Consider the following 19,440-nt stretch of genomic DNA (forward strand, 5'->3'; position numbering starts at 1 on the left):
TTAATACTGTACCCTCACAAATGACCTCCACACACGACATTAAACAATCTTTCAGCCCACCTCCTTTCCTGTTGAAACAATATCCCTACCACTCCAAATGTATGACTCCATTTCCCCATCTGCCAAGATGCTCAAGAGACAGGCAAATGCAGAATCTGCTATCTGGAGCGACCACTTATCACTTTCCTTTCTATCAGCTTCTATAATCTGCAACCCCTTGTGATCTCCACTTATCACCTCCCAGACTCTGTTGCAATCTCCACCCTTACCTCCTCCCATCTGGGTCCATCTGCCCATCAACCCCTCTAAACCTGGTTCCACCCAGCCCTACTGGGGCCACTGAGAACAAAGAGAGACCTGGCATGAGGGAGCCGCCAAAATAACAAAAAGTGACATGGCATGGGGGGGTGGAGGAGCTGAGTACACAGAGGGACCATTGGAACGACTTTGAATACTTTGTAATTTTGACAGCGCCCGAAACACTGTGACTGCATAGACAATAGGTGCAGGAGGAGGCCATTCGGCCCTTCGAGCCAGCATCACCTTTCAATGTGATCATGGCTGATCATATTCAATCAGTACCCCGTTCCTGCCTTCTCCCCATACCCCCTGACTCCGCTATCCTTAAGAGCTCTATCTAGCTCTCTCTTGAATGCATTCAGAAAATTGGCCTCCACTGCCTTCTGAGGCAGTGAATTCCACAGATTTACAACTCTCTGACTAAAAAGGTTTTTCCTCATCTCCGTTCTAAATAGCCTACCCCTTATTCTTGGCCTCTGGTTCAGGACTCCCCCAACATTGGGAACATGTTTCCTGCCTCTAACGTGTCCAACCCCTTAATAATCTTATATGTTTCGATAAGATCCCCTCTCATCCTAAATTCCAGTGTATACAAGCCTAGCCGCTCCAGTCTTTCAACATATGACAGTCCTGCCATTCTGGGAATTAACCTAGTAAATTAACCTAGTAAACTCCACACACTTTGTGTATGGTATGCAAAACAAAGAATGTCACTGTGAAATGTCACATGAGATAATAAAATATCAATCAATCAATCAACCACATTACCTGCCAGCCCATGCCTCACCCACCCCTTTTTACACTGGCCATCTTCCATTTGCATTCTCGGACTGATGCAGTATCCAAAACGTTGACCATCCCTCTGCTTCCAGAGATGCTGCCTGACCCACTGGGTTCCTCCAGCAGCTCGTTTTTCTTTGTCCAGGTGCTCTGTCTATTCCCCGTGTCCATCCAGACTTTTGGCCCAATAACCTTACAATTGGCCTAACTCCCCAACTAGGCAGAGGTTTGTTCCAAACTCTCTTCATCCTGATGTTGAGCCAGATATCTACCTGCCCAGTTGTTTATCTCAACATTTCTATCAGCACAGAATGTTTGTTCCACATCCCTACATTCACATCTGAATTTGGTGTACACACATCCAGTTATTCAAATACAATTTAAATTCACCAGGGCCCTATTCCCACTTCTCCATAAACATTTGGTTGATTGGAAACTTTATTTAATCGCTGTTTAACATCCGATAAGTGAATTAAAAGTGCGTTGGGGTATAAATAGAAATAAAATTCAATAGAGACACAAAATATTTGTTAAATGCTGGAATATTGAGCAAAAAACAAAGTTCTAGAGGAACCCAATGGATCAGTGGAGGGAAATGAGCAGCAGCATTGTTCATTCCCTCCACAGCTGCTGCACGGTCCATTGAATTCCTCTGGAGCTTTCTTCTTTATTTATTCACCTATTTAATTTATTAATCTATGTATTTATTTGTTAATTTATTTAGTTAGTTAAGTGCTTACTTATCTACATATTAAGTAATTTCTTTATTTGTTTAATTGTTTAGTTTTTGGAATAACATCCAATAATCTGGAACATCTGACTGTGTCGAAATATCAGACCTTTAATGTTTGCAGCTTAGCACCACATTCTGTTGCTTGAGGTGGCTGTGAAGTGCCCTGCAATGTTTCACTATGTTGAAGGAGATATATAAATCCAAATTGTTATTTTATAAAGATGGACGAATAAATTTGGACATGTCACATCTACAGGATATTGGGGGGGCTTCAGTTATATCCAGAGTTTAGAGGAATTTGGATGACTCTGGATCAGGGAAGGGGTCTAGACAGTAAGCAGCTTGGTGAAGTAGATAGGGATGAGCACTTTATTATGTCAGGAGAGGGAAGACCAACAGCAAGCTGATGAAGAGTGAAGCTCAATGGCACAAAAGGCAGAGGGGAGATGAGGAGGTATTTATTCAACTGCTGTGCGATGGCATTCACTGCCTTGGAGCCTGCAGCAGTATGCTCAATAATAACTTAAGAGGGGGGGGGGGGGATATTTAATGAAAACAAGGCAGTGGGCTTAATCTCTTACGCTTGGAGCAGTAAAATTAAATTGGATCAAATCTTACGTTCAGCTGAATTTACTGTGTGACCTACAACTAGAAAACACCAGGGATACTCAGTAAATCAGACAGTGTACGCAGTGAGAGGTACACAGTTATTTTTGCAGATTCATGGCCCTGCCTGGTGTTTAATTGCAGTCTGACCTCAGCAAATACTTCATCTTAATGCAGAAAATCATTAGCCCACCACACACAATAGACAATAGGTGCAAGAGTAGGCCTTTCGGCCCTTTGAGCCAGCACCGCCATTCAAAATGATCATGGCTGATCATCCACAATCAGTACTCCGTTCCTGCCCTCTCCCCATACCCCCTGACTCCGCTATCATTAAGAGCTCTATCTAATACAAGTAGGAATTTGGGATAAAACCAAATACATTATCTTCTGCTTTGTTACAATTATACTGGCCACTTTCAGAGATACATTCGAGTCACTCCCAGTGAAAGGAGAAAGTTGGATAATTTTCAGCTTGTTGAGAACACCCCCTTGTGGGAACCATCAACATTACAGGACATGCACCATAACTTTTTGCAGTGTCCAGTACAAAGAGACTGGTATTTCCACCAGAATATTATTCTGTATTAAACAACAACATACTAGAGTAACTCAGCAGGTCAGGCATCATCTCTGGAGTAGATGGATAGGTGACGTTTGGGGTCAGGACCCTTCTTCAGACATTGTAGGGGGTAGAAGGCTGGAAAAGAGGTGGGAGCAGAACAAAGCCTGGCAAGTATTAGGTGAGGGAATGTGATTCGCTGATGCCTGGACAAAGGCTCGAGATCAAAAGGTGTCAAAATGAGTTAGATGAGGAGAGAAGATGCGTTAAATGTAAAGGTAGGGATACAGGAAGGGGACATGTTGCAAAAAGGTTTTGGGATGGTGGGAGAAATGGGTGTGCACTGGGATGGGGAAGATAGAGGGATAAAAGGGAGGTGTTACATAAAATTGGAGAATAGGAGGAATATTCCTCAAGCGGAATATGAATTCCTCAAGCTTTTGCTCCTGTTTGCAAGTGGCCTCACTGTGGCAGTGGAGGAGGCCCTGGACAGAAAGGGAAGACGAGTTCAAATGGTTAACAACCAGAGATCCAGCAGGCCTTGGGCGACTACGTACAATGGTTCAGAGAAACAGTTAATCAGTTTACACTTGGTCCCTCTGATGTAAAGGAGGCCACGTTCGGAACACCAAATGCAGTAGATGAGGTTAGAGAAGGTGCATGTGAACCTCTGTATCACCTGGAAGAGCTGTTGGGGTTAGGGTGGAAAGAGGTGGGGACGGGAAAATGTGACTGGTGGTGGAGTTACATTGGAGGTGGCGGAAATGTGGGAGAATGTGTTGAATAGAGAGGCCGGTGGATTGAAACGTTAGAACCAAGGGAACATAGAGGAGGGGGAGTGAGAACAGAACTATGAACACAGAGGAGACACAGGTGAGAGATCCATTCACACCAGCAAGAGGGGAAACCACATTTATTAAAGAAAGTGTCCTAACGTGAAAAGCCTCTTGTGGAAGCAGATGTGGTGGAGATGGAGAAATTGAGAGTAGGGATGGTGTCCTTGTAAGAGACAAAGTGGGCAGAGGTGTAGTCAAGACAATTGTGGGAGTCGCTGGGTTTTTTAATTGACGTCAGTCTTTATTGGCCAGATATACTGCCTGACTCACTGGGTTGTTCCAGCATTTTGTGTTCATAAGATCATAAGTGACAGGAGCAGAATTAGGCCATTCGGCCCAATAAGTCTACTTTGCCGTTCAATAATGGCTGATCTATCTCTCCCTCCTAACCCCATTCTCCTGCCTTCTCCCCATACCCTCTGACACCCCTTACTAATCAAGAATCTATCTGTCTCTGCCTTAAATATATCCACTGATCTGGCCACCACAGCCTTCTGTGGCACAGAATTCCACAGATTCACCACCCTCTGACTAAAGAAATTCCTCCTCATCTCCTTCCTCCTTTAATTCTGAGGCTATGACCTCTAGTCCTAGACTTCCCCACCAGTGGAAACATCCTTTCCACATCCACTCTATCCAAGCCTCTCACTATTTTGTACGTTTCAATGAGGTCCTCCCTTATTCTTCCAAACTCCAGCGAGTACAGGCCCAGTGCAGTCAAACGCTCATCATATGTTAACCTACTCATTCCTGGGATCATTCTTGTAAAACCCCTCTGGAACCTCTCCAGAATCAGCACATCCTTCCTCAGATATGGTGCCCGAAATTCCTCATAATATTTCAAATGCGGCCTGACCAGCGCCTTATAGAGCCTCAGCATTACATCCCTGTTTTTGTATATAAACCCTCTCAAAATAAATGCTAGCATTGCGTTTGCTTTCTTTACTACCGATTCGACTTGCAGATTAACCTTTTGGGAATCCTGCACCAGCACTCCCAAGTCCCTTTGCACCTCCTATTTCTGGATTCTCTTCCCATTTAGAAAATAGTCTACACCTTTATTCCTACTATCAAAATGCATGACTCCTTACTATGCTGCACTATATTCCATTTGTCACTTCTCTGCCCACTCTCCCAACCTGTCCAAGTCCTTCTGCAGAATCCCTGCTTTCTCTACACTATCTGCCCCTCCACCTATTTTCTTATCATGTGACAAAGCCTTCAATCCCCTCATCTAAATAATAATTTTACAACGTGAAGAGCAGCGGCCCCAGCACCGACACTTGTGGAACTCTTGATCTGCACAAGATTCCAGCATCTGCAGTTCCTTGTGTCTCAATTACTGAGTAATAACTGTCAATGTGCAATATCATCCAAGCAAGAAAAGAACTAGCATTTTAGCTGCTCAAGAACAACTTCTTCAGCACTGTTAACAAACTCTTGAACAGACCCATCACATGATAAGGATTCATTTCTCGATCTTCCAATCTACCCCATTGTGGTTCTTGCACTTCCTCTGCAACTGCAACATTATATTCTGCATTCTGCTTATTTTCTCTTTTGCACTGCAGGATATATTTGTGATTTGCTTAGAAAACGTTTTTCACTGTATCTTAGGAGAAATTACAAGAATAAACCAATACCTTATGTTTAAGATAATAAAGTACTGCAACTGCATGGTAAAAAATCAAAATCACTGTAAAATGGAATGTATTGAATGAAGTTATTGGAGAGCTTGAGGAGCTATTTTTGTTCAGTGACAACGAAGAAATAGGTCTGACATGAGGGCATTTGATATTCTGGTAAGGCAACAAATGATCACGAGTGCACTCCCCAAGTATGAGACTGAGTTCAGAACTTGCTTTCTCCCACTTCAAAATTCACAGCATGACTCACACATTGTCACTGGATAGCATGGAGCAAGACAGCAGGATTACATAACTGGGCTCACATTCTGTTAGCCGAGCTTTCCAGTTGATCCTATTGTAATCTTAAATAATCTTCACTATTCACTGTACCACCAATTTTGATGTCATCAGCAAACCTACTAACCATGTGAACTAATTTCCCATCCAAACTGTTAATATAGATGACTAACAACAGTGGGCTCCAATTTGCTGAAATAAATCTCCTTTATATTTCAATGTATCAGTTGATCACTGTTGGATCATTTATCAACTGTCCCAATGTAAGTGAAGGTTTGCACGTGAAAGAAAATAATGACAAGGGGGCCTAGAACATTATATATACTTCCATTTTATGAGCTTTATAAGCAAACCAACATTAGCATCCTCTTGCACAACACACAGTGTTGGGGTAACCCAGTGGGTCAGGCAGCATCTGTGGAAGGAATGGACTGATGTTTCGAGTTGGGACCGTTCCTTGGACTGGCATCCGCTGCCAGGCCAGCAGCCAACTGTTAGCCTAATAGCAGTCTCCTGAAAGGGGCGCTCCGTTGAGGTTCTCTCATGGTACGATCTTACCAGATGGACAGATGAGAATATTCAAGGACGTGCCTCCAGGCACCTTGAAAAACTGTAGCACCCTTACTCTTGAGAAGATCCGGCCCGTTATTGACCAAGAATAATTCTCCATGTATGCTCATCAATTTCCCACCGAATGTACCCCTCACTTGGGACATGTTTCAGCGAAGGTGGGAGGGGGGCACAGAAGTTGCTGCCTTACAGCGCCAGAGACCCGGGTTCGATCCTGACTACAGCTGCTGTTTGTACGTTCTCCTTGTGACTGCATGGGGTTTCTCCGGGTGCTCTGGTTTCCTCCCACACTCCCAAGGTGTGCATGTTTGTAGGTTAATTGGCTTCTGTAAAATTGTAAATTGCCCCTCGTGGGTAGGATAGTGAGTATTGTCCCTCGTGGGGACGAGGCAGTCGCTGGCCGGCGCGGACTCGGTGAGCCGAAAGGCCTGTTACCTCGCTGTATCTTTAAAACCTAGGGTAAAGACCAATTAACCCACCAGGCTGCTTGTGGAATGTGGAGCACCTAGGAGAAACCTAGGAGAGCGTGCAAACTCCACTCAGACAGCTTCTTGGGTGAGGATTGAACCTGGGTTTGTAGGGCTGTGAGACAGAGACTCTTATCACTGTACCATATGGGCAGAATGTTGTTGTTGTACCAGCCCCAACTACCTCCTCTGGCAGATTATTCCATATACCACGACCCTGGTGTTAGGACGCACCTCATCATTGATACCAGTGGATTTCCTTCCAGGGTCTGCAGAGTGCTACCGGGCAGGGGGCGGGAGGGAAGAACTATCTGCCTTCGCTGCCGAGTGCTGTGTGACAGACACGGGTGAGGTTGCTGGGGGGGGCGGACAGACTGCACACCTTTGTGAAGTCCGAGGAAGGGTCTCGACCCCAAACGTCACCCATTCCTTCTCTCCGTAGATGCTGCCTGTCCCGCTGAGTTACTCCAGCTTTGTTGTGTCTATTGTCGGTTTGAACCAGGATCTGCAGTTCCTGCTCACACGCCTTTGTAAAGTCCGGCCTGGAGCAAATCTAAACTCACCCGCAGATGCTGTTAACCTGAAACAAAAGCAGAAGATGTCACCGGCCCGAAACGTTGCCTCTGCTTCACTGCCCACTGGGGCTGCCCAACCCGATGAATATTTGCAGCAGCTTCTGCTCGTGTTTCAAGAGTTCCACCGCCGCATATTTCCAGGCCAGGTTCATGGAACAAACTGCACCAGTTTGTTCAACTCACGATGACTTGGAGCCGCCCTCTCAGGGAGTGAGCCGGCTAGAGAGTGGGCCGGCTCAGGGGGAGGGTGCGTGTGGGGCTTGTGGGATGGGATGGAGGGGGATGTTGGGGAGGGGCGAGTGGATGCGAGGGGGTGGGGAGAAGGCGACCCGCCCCCCGGGGGGAATGGAGAGGGGGGGGGGTGGTGGGAGGAGAAGGGGGTTGGGTGGGAGGAGAAGGGGGTTGGGTGGGGGGGGACGATGGGGGGGAAATGGGAGGGAGATTGGGGGAAGGTGTGTGGGGGGGAAGGTGTGTGGGGAGGAGGAAGGTGTGGGGGGAAGGTGTGTGGGGGAAGGTGTTGGGGGAAGGTGTGTGGGGGAAGGTGTGTGGGGGGGAGGTGTGTGGGGGGGAAGGTGTGTGGGGAGGAGGAAGGTGTGGGGGGGAAGGTGTGTGGGGGAAGGTGTGTGGGGGGGAAGGTGTGTGGGGGAAGGTGTGTGGGGGAAGGTGTGTGTGGGGGGGGAGGTGTGTGGAGGAAGGTGTGTGGGGGAAGGTGTGTGGGGGGGTGTGGGGGAAGGTGTGTGGGGGGGAGGTGTGTGGGGGGGAAGGTGTGTGGGGAGGAGGAAGGTGTGTGGGGGAAGGTGTGTGGGGGGGGGTGTGTGGGGGGGAGGAAGGTGTGGGGGGGAAGGTGTGGGGGGGAAGGTGTGGGGGGGAAGGTGTGTGGAGGAAGGTGTGTGGGGGGGAAGGTGTGTGGGGGGGAAGGAGGTGGGGGGAGGGTGGGGGAGGAGGAAGGTGTGGGGGGAAGGTGTGTGGGGAGGGAGGTGTGTGAGGGGGGAGAAGGTGTGTGGGGGGGAAGGTGTGTGGGGGGGAAGGTGTGTGGGGGGGGAAGGTGTGTGGGGGAAGGTGTGTGGGGGGGAAGGTGGTGGGGGGGAAGGTGGTGGGGGGGGGGAAGGTGTGTGGGGGGGAAGGTGGTGGGGGGGAAGGTGTGTGGGGGGGAAGGTGTGTGGGGGGGAAGGTGGTGGGGGGGAAGGTGGTGGGGGGGAGGGTGGGGGAGGAGGAAGGTGTGGGGGGAAGGTGTGTGTGAGGGGGGAGAAGGTGTGTGGGGGGGAAGGTGTGTGGGGGTGAGGGGAGGTAGGGGGGATGGGGGAGGGTGAGGGGGGAGGAGGGGGGAGGGGAAGGGTGGGGGAAATGGGAGGGAGAGGGGGATTGGGTGTTAAGAGGCGACCTCGTCGTCCCGGGACTTGAGGCTGTCTCGACTTCTCTCTCCTCAGGGCGCCAGATCTGACCCGTGAAGCACCTCTTAAGGATTTGGTCTGAATTGATATTGGAAAGACGAGACTCCAGCTTTTGATTTTCTGACTCCAACACTTGAAACCCTTTCCCCTGAAACACTCTGTCAGATAATGTCATCGGTGCATCAGAGTAATTTTTGTAAAGGGGAAAACCAGGGATGTTCTGGATTACATCGCGTGTTTGTTTCAGGGGGGGATTACAGTGGGAACAGAGGGTGTGCCGGCTAAATCCATTAACCTCTGATTAACCCCTACCCGTCCAGTCACAGGGCGGGATCACACCCACAGCGGCCCCGGATCCTCCGCTCCCCTGCACAGGTGTGTTTAATGTTTTACAATAACTCCCATGGCAGCGCGGCTCGGTGGGGAAGAGAAAATACATTCTGGCCTTCCATCGCAGTGAGGAGGTGACTCACTGTGATGGATGTTTCTTTTTGTTTGATTGTGTGTGTTATTGCTTATTTTTATTGCTCTTGTTGTTGGACTGTGGGTAATCTTTCATTTCACTGCACATTTATGTGTGTGTGACAAATTGACTTGACTTGGCAGACGGCAGGACAGGAGCCTCGGGCAATTCATCATTTCCCATCCGCAATGTGGGGAATCTCACCTAACGCCACAGATTGGCGAGGAAAGAAGGAAGGGAGATGCAACGTGTAAAATGTAAGAAAGAACTGCAGTTGCTGGTTAAATCCAAAGATACATACAAAGAGCTGGAGTAACTCAGCCGGTCAAACAGCATCTTTGGAGAAAAGGAATAGGTGACGTTTCGGGTCGAGACCCTTCTTCAGGCTGAGGGTCAGGGTAAAGGGAAATGAGAGATAGACAGTGATATAGAACAAATGAATGAAAGATATGCAAAAAAAGTAACGATGATAAAGGAAACATGCCATTTTGTTAGCTGTGTGTTAGGTGAAAACGGGTTACAGACAATGAGACTCAACAAGCCAACTTTGAAACTGGTACGATTTGAGTGGGGAGGGATGGAGAGAGAGAGGGGATGGAAGGGTTACTTGAAGTTAGAGAATATTGCAGATGCTGGAATTTAGAGCCCAAAACAAAAAAGTGCTGGAGAAACTCCGAGAGTCAGGCAGCATTTGTGGACGGAGATGGGCAGAGAACGTTTCTTAGAGTCTGAAGAAAAGTCCCGCCCGAAACGTCGCCTGTCCATTCCCTCCACAGACGCTGCCTGACCGGCTGAGTTTCTCCAGCACTTTTGTGTTTGTCCAGAATCCACCTTCTGTAGTTTCTTGTCTCTCAATTTTAAAATTGCTGTTTACTTGGTTAGACTTAGTCTTGTCCCAACCTGCAGATGCGCTGGTGGGGGAGGGTGGAGGTTGAGGGGTAGTGGTAGTGGGCCGGGTGTAGGGTGAGAATGGGCTGCCCTTTGCCTGCACTTCGCCCCCCACACCCCCGGTGTGGGTGGTGAGTGCCTTTTACTCGGCTCAGAAATCCGCCCTCTCCCACCGCCTCCTCCTCTCCCACCTTTCCACCTCAACACCAACTTTTCCAACACCAACGTCTTTTGTCACGAACCTCACTCATCCGGTCATGAAAGTTGATCATGAGAAATGGAAGCGATACCTTGCTCCTCGCGGCAGTGACTCTCTGAACTGCCGAGTGTTTTCAGAGATTGTATCGTGGTTGTTCTGTTGAAGATTTTCCACCTCTGGCAGTCCCTAAAAGATTAGTCCAGCTTCACTGTATGCTTCCGGGATTCTCAGTTTTAATTTTAAAACAAACAAATGTTGACAAAACCATTGTCACATTTCAAAGAAATGAGTTTATACAGTCATGAGTAGCAGAGATGAGATGGATAGACCCGAAACGTCACCCATTCCTTCTCTCCTGAGATGCTGCCTGACCTGCTGAGTTACTCCAGCATTTTGTGGATGAATAGACCCGGTCATTTCCCCAGGGCACAGAAGTCTAAAACCAGAGGGCACAGGTTTAAGGCGAGAAAGGTAAAATGTAGAAGGAACCTGAGAGGCGCAACATTTTCACAGGTTACATGGTTACACGGAACAAGTTACCAGACAGAGTGTTAGAAACAGGAACAATTCCAAGTTTTAAAAGACACTTGCAAAGGTATGGAGTATAGATCAGACGCAGACTTGTGGGACGAGTTTGCATCAGCAACTTGGTCGTGTGGATGAGTTGGGCCGAATGGCCTGTTTCGGTGCTGTGTCGGTTCATGACTCTACTGAATTTGCCTTCTGCAGGAAGGTTACCCCGTGATCTCACATCAGGGTCGTGCCCGAAGCCTGTCTTCTTGTGATCTCGGCCATGGCTGTTCTTGGAGTGAGATTCACCAAAAGCAGGAGAGACAAACTGGCCCAGGTGCTGTGGATCTTGAACTGGGTGTCGTTGCTGACGGGGATGGTTCTGATCAACCTGGGAGTTTACCTGCACCAGGAGATGAGGAAACGCAGGGAGGTGCTGGCGAGTGAGGGGGCGGCCTGGGTCCCCAACATGCTGGTGGCGGTCGGAGCTATTGCTTGTGGTGTCAACCTGCTGGGGGGCAAGATTTGCCACGACTGCTGGGATAACAAGTTCCCCCGCTGGAGGCTGCTCATGCTTCCTTACATCATCTGCACCTTTTTCTTCACCTTCTGCATCCTGGGGGGGGGGGGGGGGGGGCTGATGTGCTACGGCATGAGGAGCAGGATGGAGAAGTCCCTCTACCTGGGTCTCCAGCGCACCATGATGTTCTACAAAGACACTGATACCCCGGGCAGGTGCTACCTCAAGAAGACCGTGGACGAGTTGCACTTCGAGTTCCATTCTTGCTATTGAGGGCGTGCAGCGTAGGTTTACTAGGTTAATTCCCGGAATGGCGGGACTGTCATATGTTGAAAGACTGGAGCGACTAGGTTTGTATACACTGGAATTTAGAAGGATGAGAGGGGATCTTATCGAAACGTATAAGATTATTAAGGGGTTGGACATGTTAGAGGCAGGAAACATGTTCCCAATGTTGGGGGAGTCCAGAACCAGGGGCCACAGTTTAAGAATAAGGGGTAGGCCATTTAGAACAGAGATGAGGAAAAACTTTTTTAGTCAGAGAGTTGTGAATCTGTAGAATTCTCTGCCTCAGAGGGCAGTGGAGGCCAATTCTCTGAATACATTCAAGAGAGAGCTAGATAGAGCTCTTAAGGATAGCGGAGTCAGGGGGTATGGGGAGAAAGCAGGAACGGGGTACTGATTGAGAATGATCAGCCGTGATCACATTGAATGGCGGTGCTGGCTCGAAGGGCCGAATGGCCTCCTCCTGCACCTATCGTCTATTGTCTATTGTCACTGCTGCGGCAACAACGGCTTCAGGGACTGGTTCGAGATCCAGTGGATCAGCTCACGCTATCTGGACATGAACTCCAAAGAGGTCCAGGTGTAAGTGGAAGGGAAATGGGGGAGGGCAGGGGAGATAGAAAATAGGAGCAAGAATGTTGAGCAGCTCCACTGTACCATTCAATACTACTGGAGCTAATCACCCACCTCACTATCTTTCCTCTCCTCCTTAAATCCCATCGTGCCCTTGGGTATTAATAAATATATCTGCCGTCTTCCTCAATATTTGTAGAATGTGGATGCTTGGGGATTCAAACAATAGATATAAATTGAGTCAACCTCAGAAGTTACAAGTTTTCATTTTCTCTCTACTTCCCCCATATTTCCAGTATATGATCAGTGAACACCGTTCTTCCCGGTCCATTCCATTTTCAATGTAGTTTGAAAGGGTTTAAAGTGAGAATCTCAATTCCCTCGTTCCCAGACTAGTGGAACTCGGAGTAATGCAGTTTGCCCCACATTACAGGGTCATAACATAAGTGATAGGAGCTGAATTACGCCATTCGACCCATCAAGTCAACTCCGCCATTCAATCATGACTGATCGATCTCTCCCTCCTAACCCCATTCTCTTGCCTTCTCCCCAATAAGGGTTACACAACTTAAGCCCAACCTCCCTTCACCAATGGCTTGTTCAAAGCATTGTTCCCGTTGGCTGCCCTTTAAAAGCTGCAACAGATGTAAATGGTTCTGGCTGCTCTGGGACACATTATTGAGCTCTGCCGGCCTCCAGGCTGGGAGGAAGTAGGCAATGGACGCTGTACAGATGGTCTGGAGCAGGAATGATTCAATCTGCTGCATATTTAAGTTACTTTCGGTTAAATTCAAATACTGAAAGAATTAAGTGTGTTTAATTGTCATGTGTACTGGTAACAGAACAATTACATATTTTTGCTGCAGCTTTATAGGCCCATTAATGCAATAACAAACCATCAATACATAGAGTCATATAGTGTAGAAATAGGTCCATCGGCCCAACTTGCCTACACCAACCAACATGTTCCATCTACACTAGTCCCACTTGCTTGCATTTGGTCCATATCCCTTTAAACCTGTCCAATCCATGTACCTGTCTTAAATGTTGCAATTCTCGGCAAGATATTCTGTGCGTCTACTCGATCTATTCCTCTCATGATTTTATACACCTCTATAAGATCACTCCTCATCCTCCTGCACTTCAGGGAATAGAGTCCCAGCGTGCTCAACCTCTCCCTTTAGCTCAGAGCCTCGAGTCCTGGCAACATCCTTGTAAATCTGCACTGCACCCTTTCCAACTTGACATCTTTCCTATAACATGGTGCTCAGAACTGAACACAATATTCAAAATGCGGCTTCACCAATGTCTTATATATTGTAACTGCAAAATGACCTCCTAACTTCTATACTCAATACTCTGACCGATGAAGGCCAATGTGTCAAAAGCCTTTTTGACCAACCGATCTACCTGCAACTCCACCTTCAAGGAACTATGTACCTGCACTCCTATATCCCTCTGCTCTACACCTACTCAGAGCCCTACCAATCACTGTGTAGGTCCTGCCCATGTTAGATTTTTCAAAATACAACACCTCACATTTCGCTATTAAATTCCATCAACCATTCCTCAGCCCACCTGGCCAACCATTCAAGATCCTGCTGCAATTTTTGACAACAATCTTCACTATCTGCAATACCACCACTTTTGTATCATCTGCAAACTCGCTAATCTTGCCATGTACATTGTCATCCAAATCAATAATTTAATAATTAATACAATAAGTAAATTAATTACAATAAATTAATATTCAGTATAACTGATTACAGCCATATTTACTGTGCGGAATTCCTGTCGGCTGCCCTCTTGATGAAGTAAAAACAGAAAATGGCAAATGTGTAATCTTCATTAAGATAAATTCTGAAGGCAAAGAAAATCTCAGATCTTCTTAAATGTAGATTTTTTTCTTGTAGGAACCAGCACTTTTGACTAGTTTTTCCTGTATGAAGTAGCATTTTTGACTTTCGTGCAAGGTCAACAGGGAAGAAAACAGAACAAAATCAGCAACACTTGATTAAAGCCCACCACAGATTAACTCTGTGTCCATCGTAACTCATAATGTTCAGGTATCTGATCTAGGTCCATTACAACTGCCCAATAATCCGGTCCACTTAGTTCCTCTAAATGGAATAAGACTGAGGGAAAGCTTGGAGGATAATGAGAGCAAGGTGGGTGTACTGGACACTGGCCATCACTTAGACCATTATGTGGGGGGGGGGGGGGGGGGGGGGTTGTGGGGGCGGGGAGGGGGTTGTGGGACAAGATTAAGAATAAATGAAATAGGTTCTTCAGCTGCTAAATATAATGTAATTTAATGGAAGCTGCTGCATATAAAGTTCACATTAAGAAACTCAAAACAATCAAAGGAAAGTGACAGCAAATGTATTGGGAATAATGTCACCACTCCCATCTGCCTCAGAGATCTTCACAGTTTTGACCTAATTGTAAATCCAAATATTTGGCAATAAAATGATTAAGTATTTTGATAGCAGGTGAGTATCCCGGGGATGAGGATGTTAAATTATTGCTTGGAGATACAAGAGGAAGATAAAGATGGTGTTGAAAAGATGTTAAATGTTTTAGTTTAGTTTTAGAGATACAGAATGGAGACAGATCCTTTGGCCCACAGAGTCCTTGCTGACCATCGATCACCTGTTCACACTACTTCCATGCAATCCCACTTTCGCATCCACATTAGTGGCAATGTGTGGAGCTAAATTCACCTACAAATCTGCATATCATCAGGATGTGGTAGGAAACTGGAGCACCTGGAGGAAACTCATTCAATCACAGGGAGAACATGCAAATTCCACACAGACAGTACCCAAACTCAGGATCAAACTCGGGTCTCTGGTGCTGTGAAAGTGCTACCTGAAAGGACAGTGGAAGCAGAATAAATGAACAGGATAGTAGATATCCAGAAGGCAATAATTTTCAGCTTTGAGGAAAGAGTAAGGAATGTGACTCACAGGAGAAGATGGGCTGAATGGTTTTCCAAGAGGATTCAGTGACTGGCTCTTTGGGTGAGTTGAGGCTAGGTGTTCTATTCAGATGGAGATGAGTTGTATTCACATAAGAGCTTTTCTCCCACTGCAGCCGTTTGAAGAGTAACGTGGACGGGAAGTATTTGATGGATGGCATCCCCTTCAGCTGCTGCAACTTCAACTCACCTCGCCCTTGCATCCAGTTCCAACTCACCAACCACTCGGCCCATTACAACTACAACCACCTGACAGGGGAGCTGAACCACTGGACAACAGGTTGCCGACAGGCACTGCTTGATCATTACACCCAGATCATTACACCCAGAGTCCATCGGGCTCTCCGTCCTAATCATCTGGTTCTTTGAGGTAAACAAATGGAATAAAGTGTTCAATAACCCATTTCCTTTCATGCCATTGCTGGATGTACCAGCCTGGACATCTAAAACTTGGACACTTAAACCAAATGATGTTCACTTGTAACTGGGGCTGAGGTTAGAAGACTCTCAGTCAGATGGTGGTGAGCAAACGTCTGCCCAGAGACCGAGTACGTAGCCCATGCTGGACGACCCACTGAATGTCCGTTGTTATTGGTGTTGTCTTTCAGATGAGATGATAAACTGCAGCTTTGCCTGACTTTTAGTTATGCAGCAGGGCAATTCTAATTCAAGGCCAATATTACTGCCGTAACTAACATCACCCGATCGCTGCACTGTTTGCAGATGGGAACTTACTGTGTAAAGAATTACTTCCACCTTTGTTACACTGCATCACCAATTATTTAATTGACTGCAGAACATAGAACAGTACCAGCATGGGAACTGGCCCTTCGGCCCACAACATCTGTGCCGAACATGACACCAAGATAGGTCAATCTGTTCTGCCTGCACACAATTAATATCCTTCCACGACCAGTCTATCCCTGTGCCTATCTAAAGCCTTTTAAATGCAACTCTCATATATTTGGTCCAACCACCACACTGGCAGCACCTGCCAGGAACCCACCACTCCCTGAAAAATAATAATTACCCCCACACCTCTCCTTTAAACTTTCTCCATTTCACCTTAAAGCTAAGGTCTCCAGTCTTTGACATTTCCAACCTGGGTATAAAGTTCTGACTGTTTATCCTATCAATCCTATCTCTGCCTCTCAATTTTCTATACCTTACAGCTTTTCCCTCAACCTCCGACGCTCCAGAGAAAACAATCCAAGTTTGTTCAACATCCCTTTATAGCTAATACCCTCTAATTCAGACTGCATTCCGGGAAACCTTTTCTGCACCTTCTCCATCATTTTCCTTTAACGGGGTGACCACAATTGTTTATAATACTCCAAAAGTGGCCCTAACTAAGTTTTATAAAGCAGCAAAACGACATCCCGATTCTTATTACTCAACACCCCAACCAAGGAAGGAAAGCAAACCATATGCCTTTTTTACCACTTAATTGACTTGTGCTGCCACTTTCAGCAAGCTATGGACATGACCCCAAGGTCCCACTGGGCATCAATGCTGATGAGGATTACATTTTATTTTACATTCCACCTCCCACAGTGCACACCTCACACTTGCTCATATTAAACTCCATTTGCCATTTCTCCATCCATATTTGTGACTGATGTATATCCATTGACAGCCTTCCTCACTGTCCGCAATTCGGCCAGTTTTGGTGTGGTTTGTAAGTTTAATACCAACCTATCTACAGCACATTTATGTCCAAGTTATGTATTTATATCACTAAACAACAGAGATCCCAGCACAGATCCCTGAAGAACACCATTGGTCACAGATCTCCAAGCTGAATAAAACCCTTCCGCCACCACTCTGTTTTCTGTGGGCAAGTATGTTCTGAATCCGAACTACCAAGTCACCATGGATTTCATGCACCTCAACCAGCTGGAGTAACCCACCATGAGGGACTTTATAAAACGTCTTACTAAAATCCATTATTATCTGAATGGTGTCAAGTTAGGAGGAGGGGGAGTTCAACGAGATCTGGGTGTCCTAGTGCATCAGTCAATGAAAGGAAGCATGCAGGTTCAGCAGGCAGTGAAGAAAGCCAATGGAATGTTGGCCTTCGTAACAAGAGGAGTTGAGTATAGGAGCAAAGAGGTCCTTCTACAGTTGTACCGGGCCCTGGTGAGACCGCACCTGGAGTACTGTGTGCAGTTTTGGTCTCCAAATTTGAGGAAGGATATTCTTGCTATGGAGGGCGTGCAGCGTAGGTTCACTAGATTAATTCCCGGAATGGCGGGACTGTCGTATGTTGAAAGGCTGGAGCGATTGGGCTTGTATACACTGGAATTTAGAAGGATGAGGGGGGATCTTATTGAAACATATAAGATAATTAGGGGATTGGACACATTAGAGGCAGATAACATGTTCCCAATGTTGGGGGAGTCCAGAACAAGGGGCCACAGTTTGAGAATAAGGGGTAGGCCATTTAGAACGGAGATGAGGAGGAACTTTTTCAGTCAGAGGGTGGTGAAGGTGTGGAATTCTCTGCCTCAGAGGGCAGTGGAGGCCAGTTCGTTGGATGCTTTCAAGAGAGAGCTGGATAGAGCTCTTAAGGATAGCGGAGTGAGGGGGTATGGGGAGAAGGCAGGAACGGGGTACTGATTGATAGTGATCAGCCATGATCGCATTGAATGGCGGTGCTGGCTCGAAGGGCTGAATGGCCTACTCCTGCACCTATTGTCTATTGTCTATTGTCTATTGTCTATTGTCCATTCAGACAACCTCCACTGCCCTACCCTTATTACTCACCTTTGTCACCTCCTCAAAAAGATCGATCAAGTTAGTCAGACATGACCTAGTCAGACAAGGTCATGCAAACTATCTTTAATCTTCACATTCTCTTCCAAATGCGAGCCAATCCTATCTCAAAGACACCTCTTCAGTAGCTTCCATACCATTGAAGTGAGGCTCACTGGTCTTTAATTTCCTGGATTATCTCTGCTTCCCTTCTTAAACAAAGGAACTTTGGCTACTCTCCTGGGCTCCGGGACCTCGCATGTGGCCAGAGAGGATAAAAGATCTTCGTCAAGGCCTCTGTGATCCCCTCTCTTTCCTCTCTCAATAACATGGGATAGATCCCATCAGGTCCTGGAGATTTATCCATTCTAATAATTTTCACAAGACCCGACATCACCTCCTTCTTGATCTCAAACTGTGCAAGCATATTAGTGTACCCCACACTGTCTCACCTTCCTCCACGTCTATCTCCTTGGTGAAGATTTGCAAAGTATATGTTTAGTGCAGTGCTCATTTATACTGTACAAGGTGACACCACAGAAAGTGCTGCCGAAATATGTCTCTCTGCTTTTGCTAAGAAATCTTCTTCCCGTTTGGCTGCAGGTTTCAGTCCTCATTGGTGTCAGGTATCTGCAGACTGCACTGGAGAACGTCCAGTTCCAGGGTGACCCTGACAGTGAGTCGGAGGGTTGGCTGCTGCAGAATGACTTTGCGGAAAAAGCCAAAACTAATTTCAACATCATTAAAAACCTACGTAAAGTAGATCAAATCTCCACCGTCTCGCAAGCAGAAGATCCCAACATGGATATTAACATAGCTGGGTATGGACCAGATAATATTCCACCCAAATTCATCCCCGTTGCCAGCTAAGACTGACAGTCTCCATTAGCTTCTCTAGTCTAACTTGTTTTAGAGTTACATGAAGCTCTGTACCAATGTTGTGAGAGCATAATCTATACGATGGTAGTGGAGGAGTAAATGCCCACGAGGCCACGGTTAAACGTTACACAATGTAAGGTATATTCCTCAAGGGCGGCACGGTAGCGCAGCGGTAGAGTTGCTGCTTTACAGCGAATGCAGCGCCGGAGACTCAGGTTCGATCCTGACTACGGGTGCTGCACTGTAAGGAGTTTGTACGTTCTCCCCGTGACCTGCGTGGGTTTTCTCCGAGATCTTCGGTTTCCTCCCACACTCCAAAGACGTACAGGTATGTAGGTTAATTGGCTGGGTAAAATGTAAAAATTGTCCCTAGTGGGTGTAGGATAGTGTTAATGTGCGGGGATCGCTGGACGGCGCGGACTTGGAGGGCCGAAAAGGCCTGTTTCCGGCTGTATATATATGATATGATGATATGATATGATGCCCACACATCTGTTTTACATCCTTCCATCGATGATGAGCCACTGATCTTTTGGGAGTTTTTGTTGGTTTTGGTCGAAATTTACAGCACATTCTGGTTGAGAATTAGTTGAAGCTATTATCCTTCAAAACCTCAAGCATTTAATAATTAAAATGTATAAACA

The 19,440-nt window shown here is 46.7% G+C and overlaps 1 protein-coding gene across 1 annotated transcript; it reads left to right on the forward strand.

Annotated features, from left to right (window-relative positions):
• The first annotated feature begins 11,088 nt into the window (after positions 1-11,088).
• On the forward strand, positions 11,089-18,787 carry LOC144597600 (photoreceptor outer segment membrane glycoprotein 2-like). The gene is given in 5 exon segments (XM_078407099.1): positions 11,089-11,582; positions 12,100-12,192; positions 15,280-15,484; positions 15,486-15,533; positions 18,521-18,787. Coding segments are annotated over 5 exon segments (1,107 nt in total).
• Positions 18,788-19,440: the final 653 nt, after the last annotated feature.

Source organism: Rhinoraja longicauda, chromosome 10, assembly GCF_053455715.1.
Source record: "Rhinoraja longicauda isolate Sanriku21f chromosome 10, sRhiLon1.1, whole genome shotgun sequence".
Taxonomy (NCBI): Eukaryota; Metazoa; Chordata; class Chondrichthyes; order Rajiformes; family Arhynchobatidae; genus Rhinoraja; species Rhinoraja longicauda.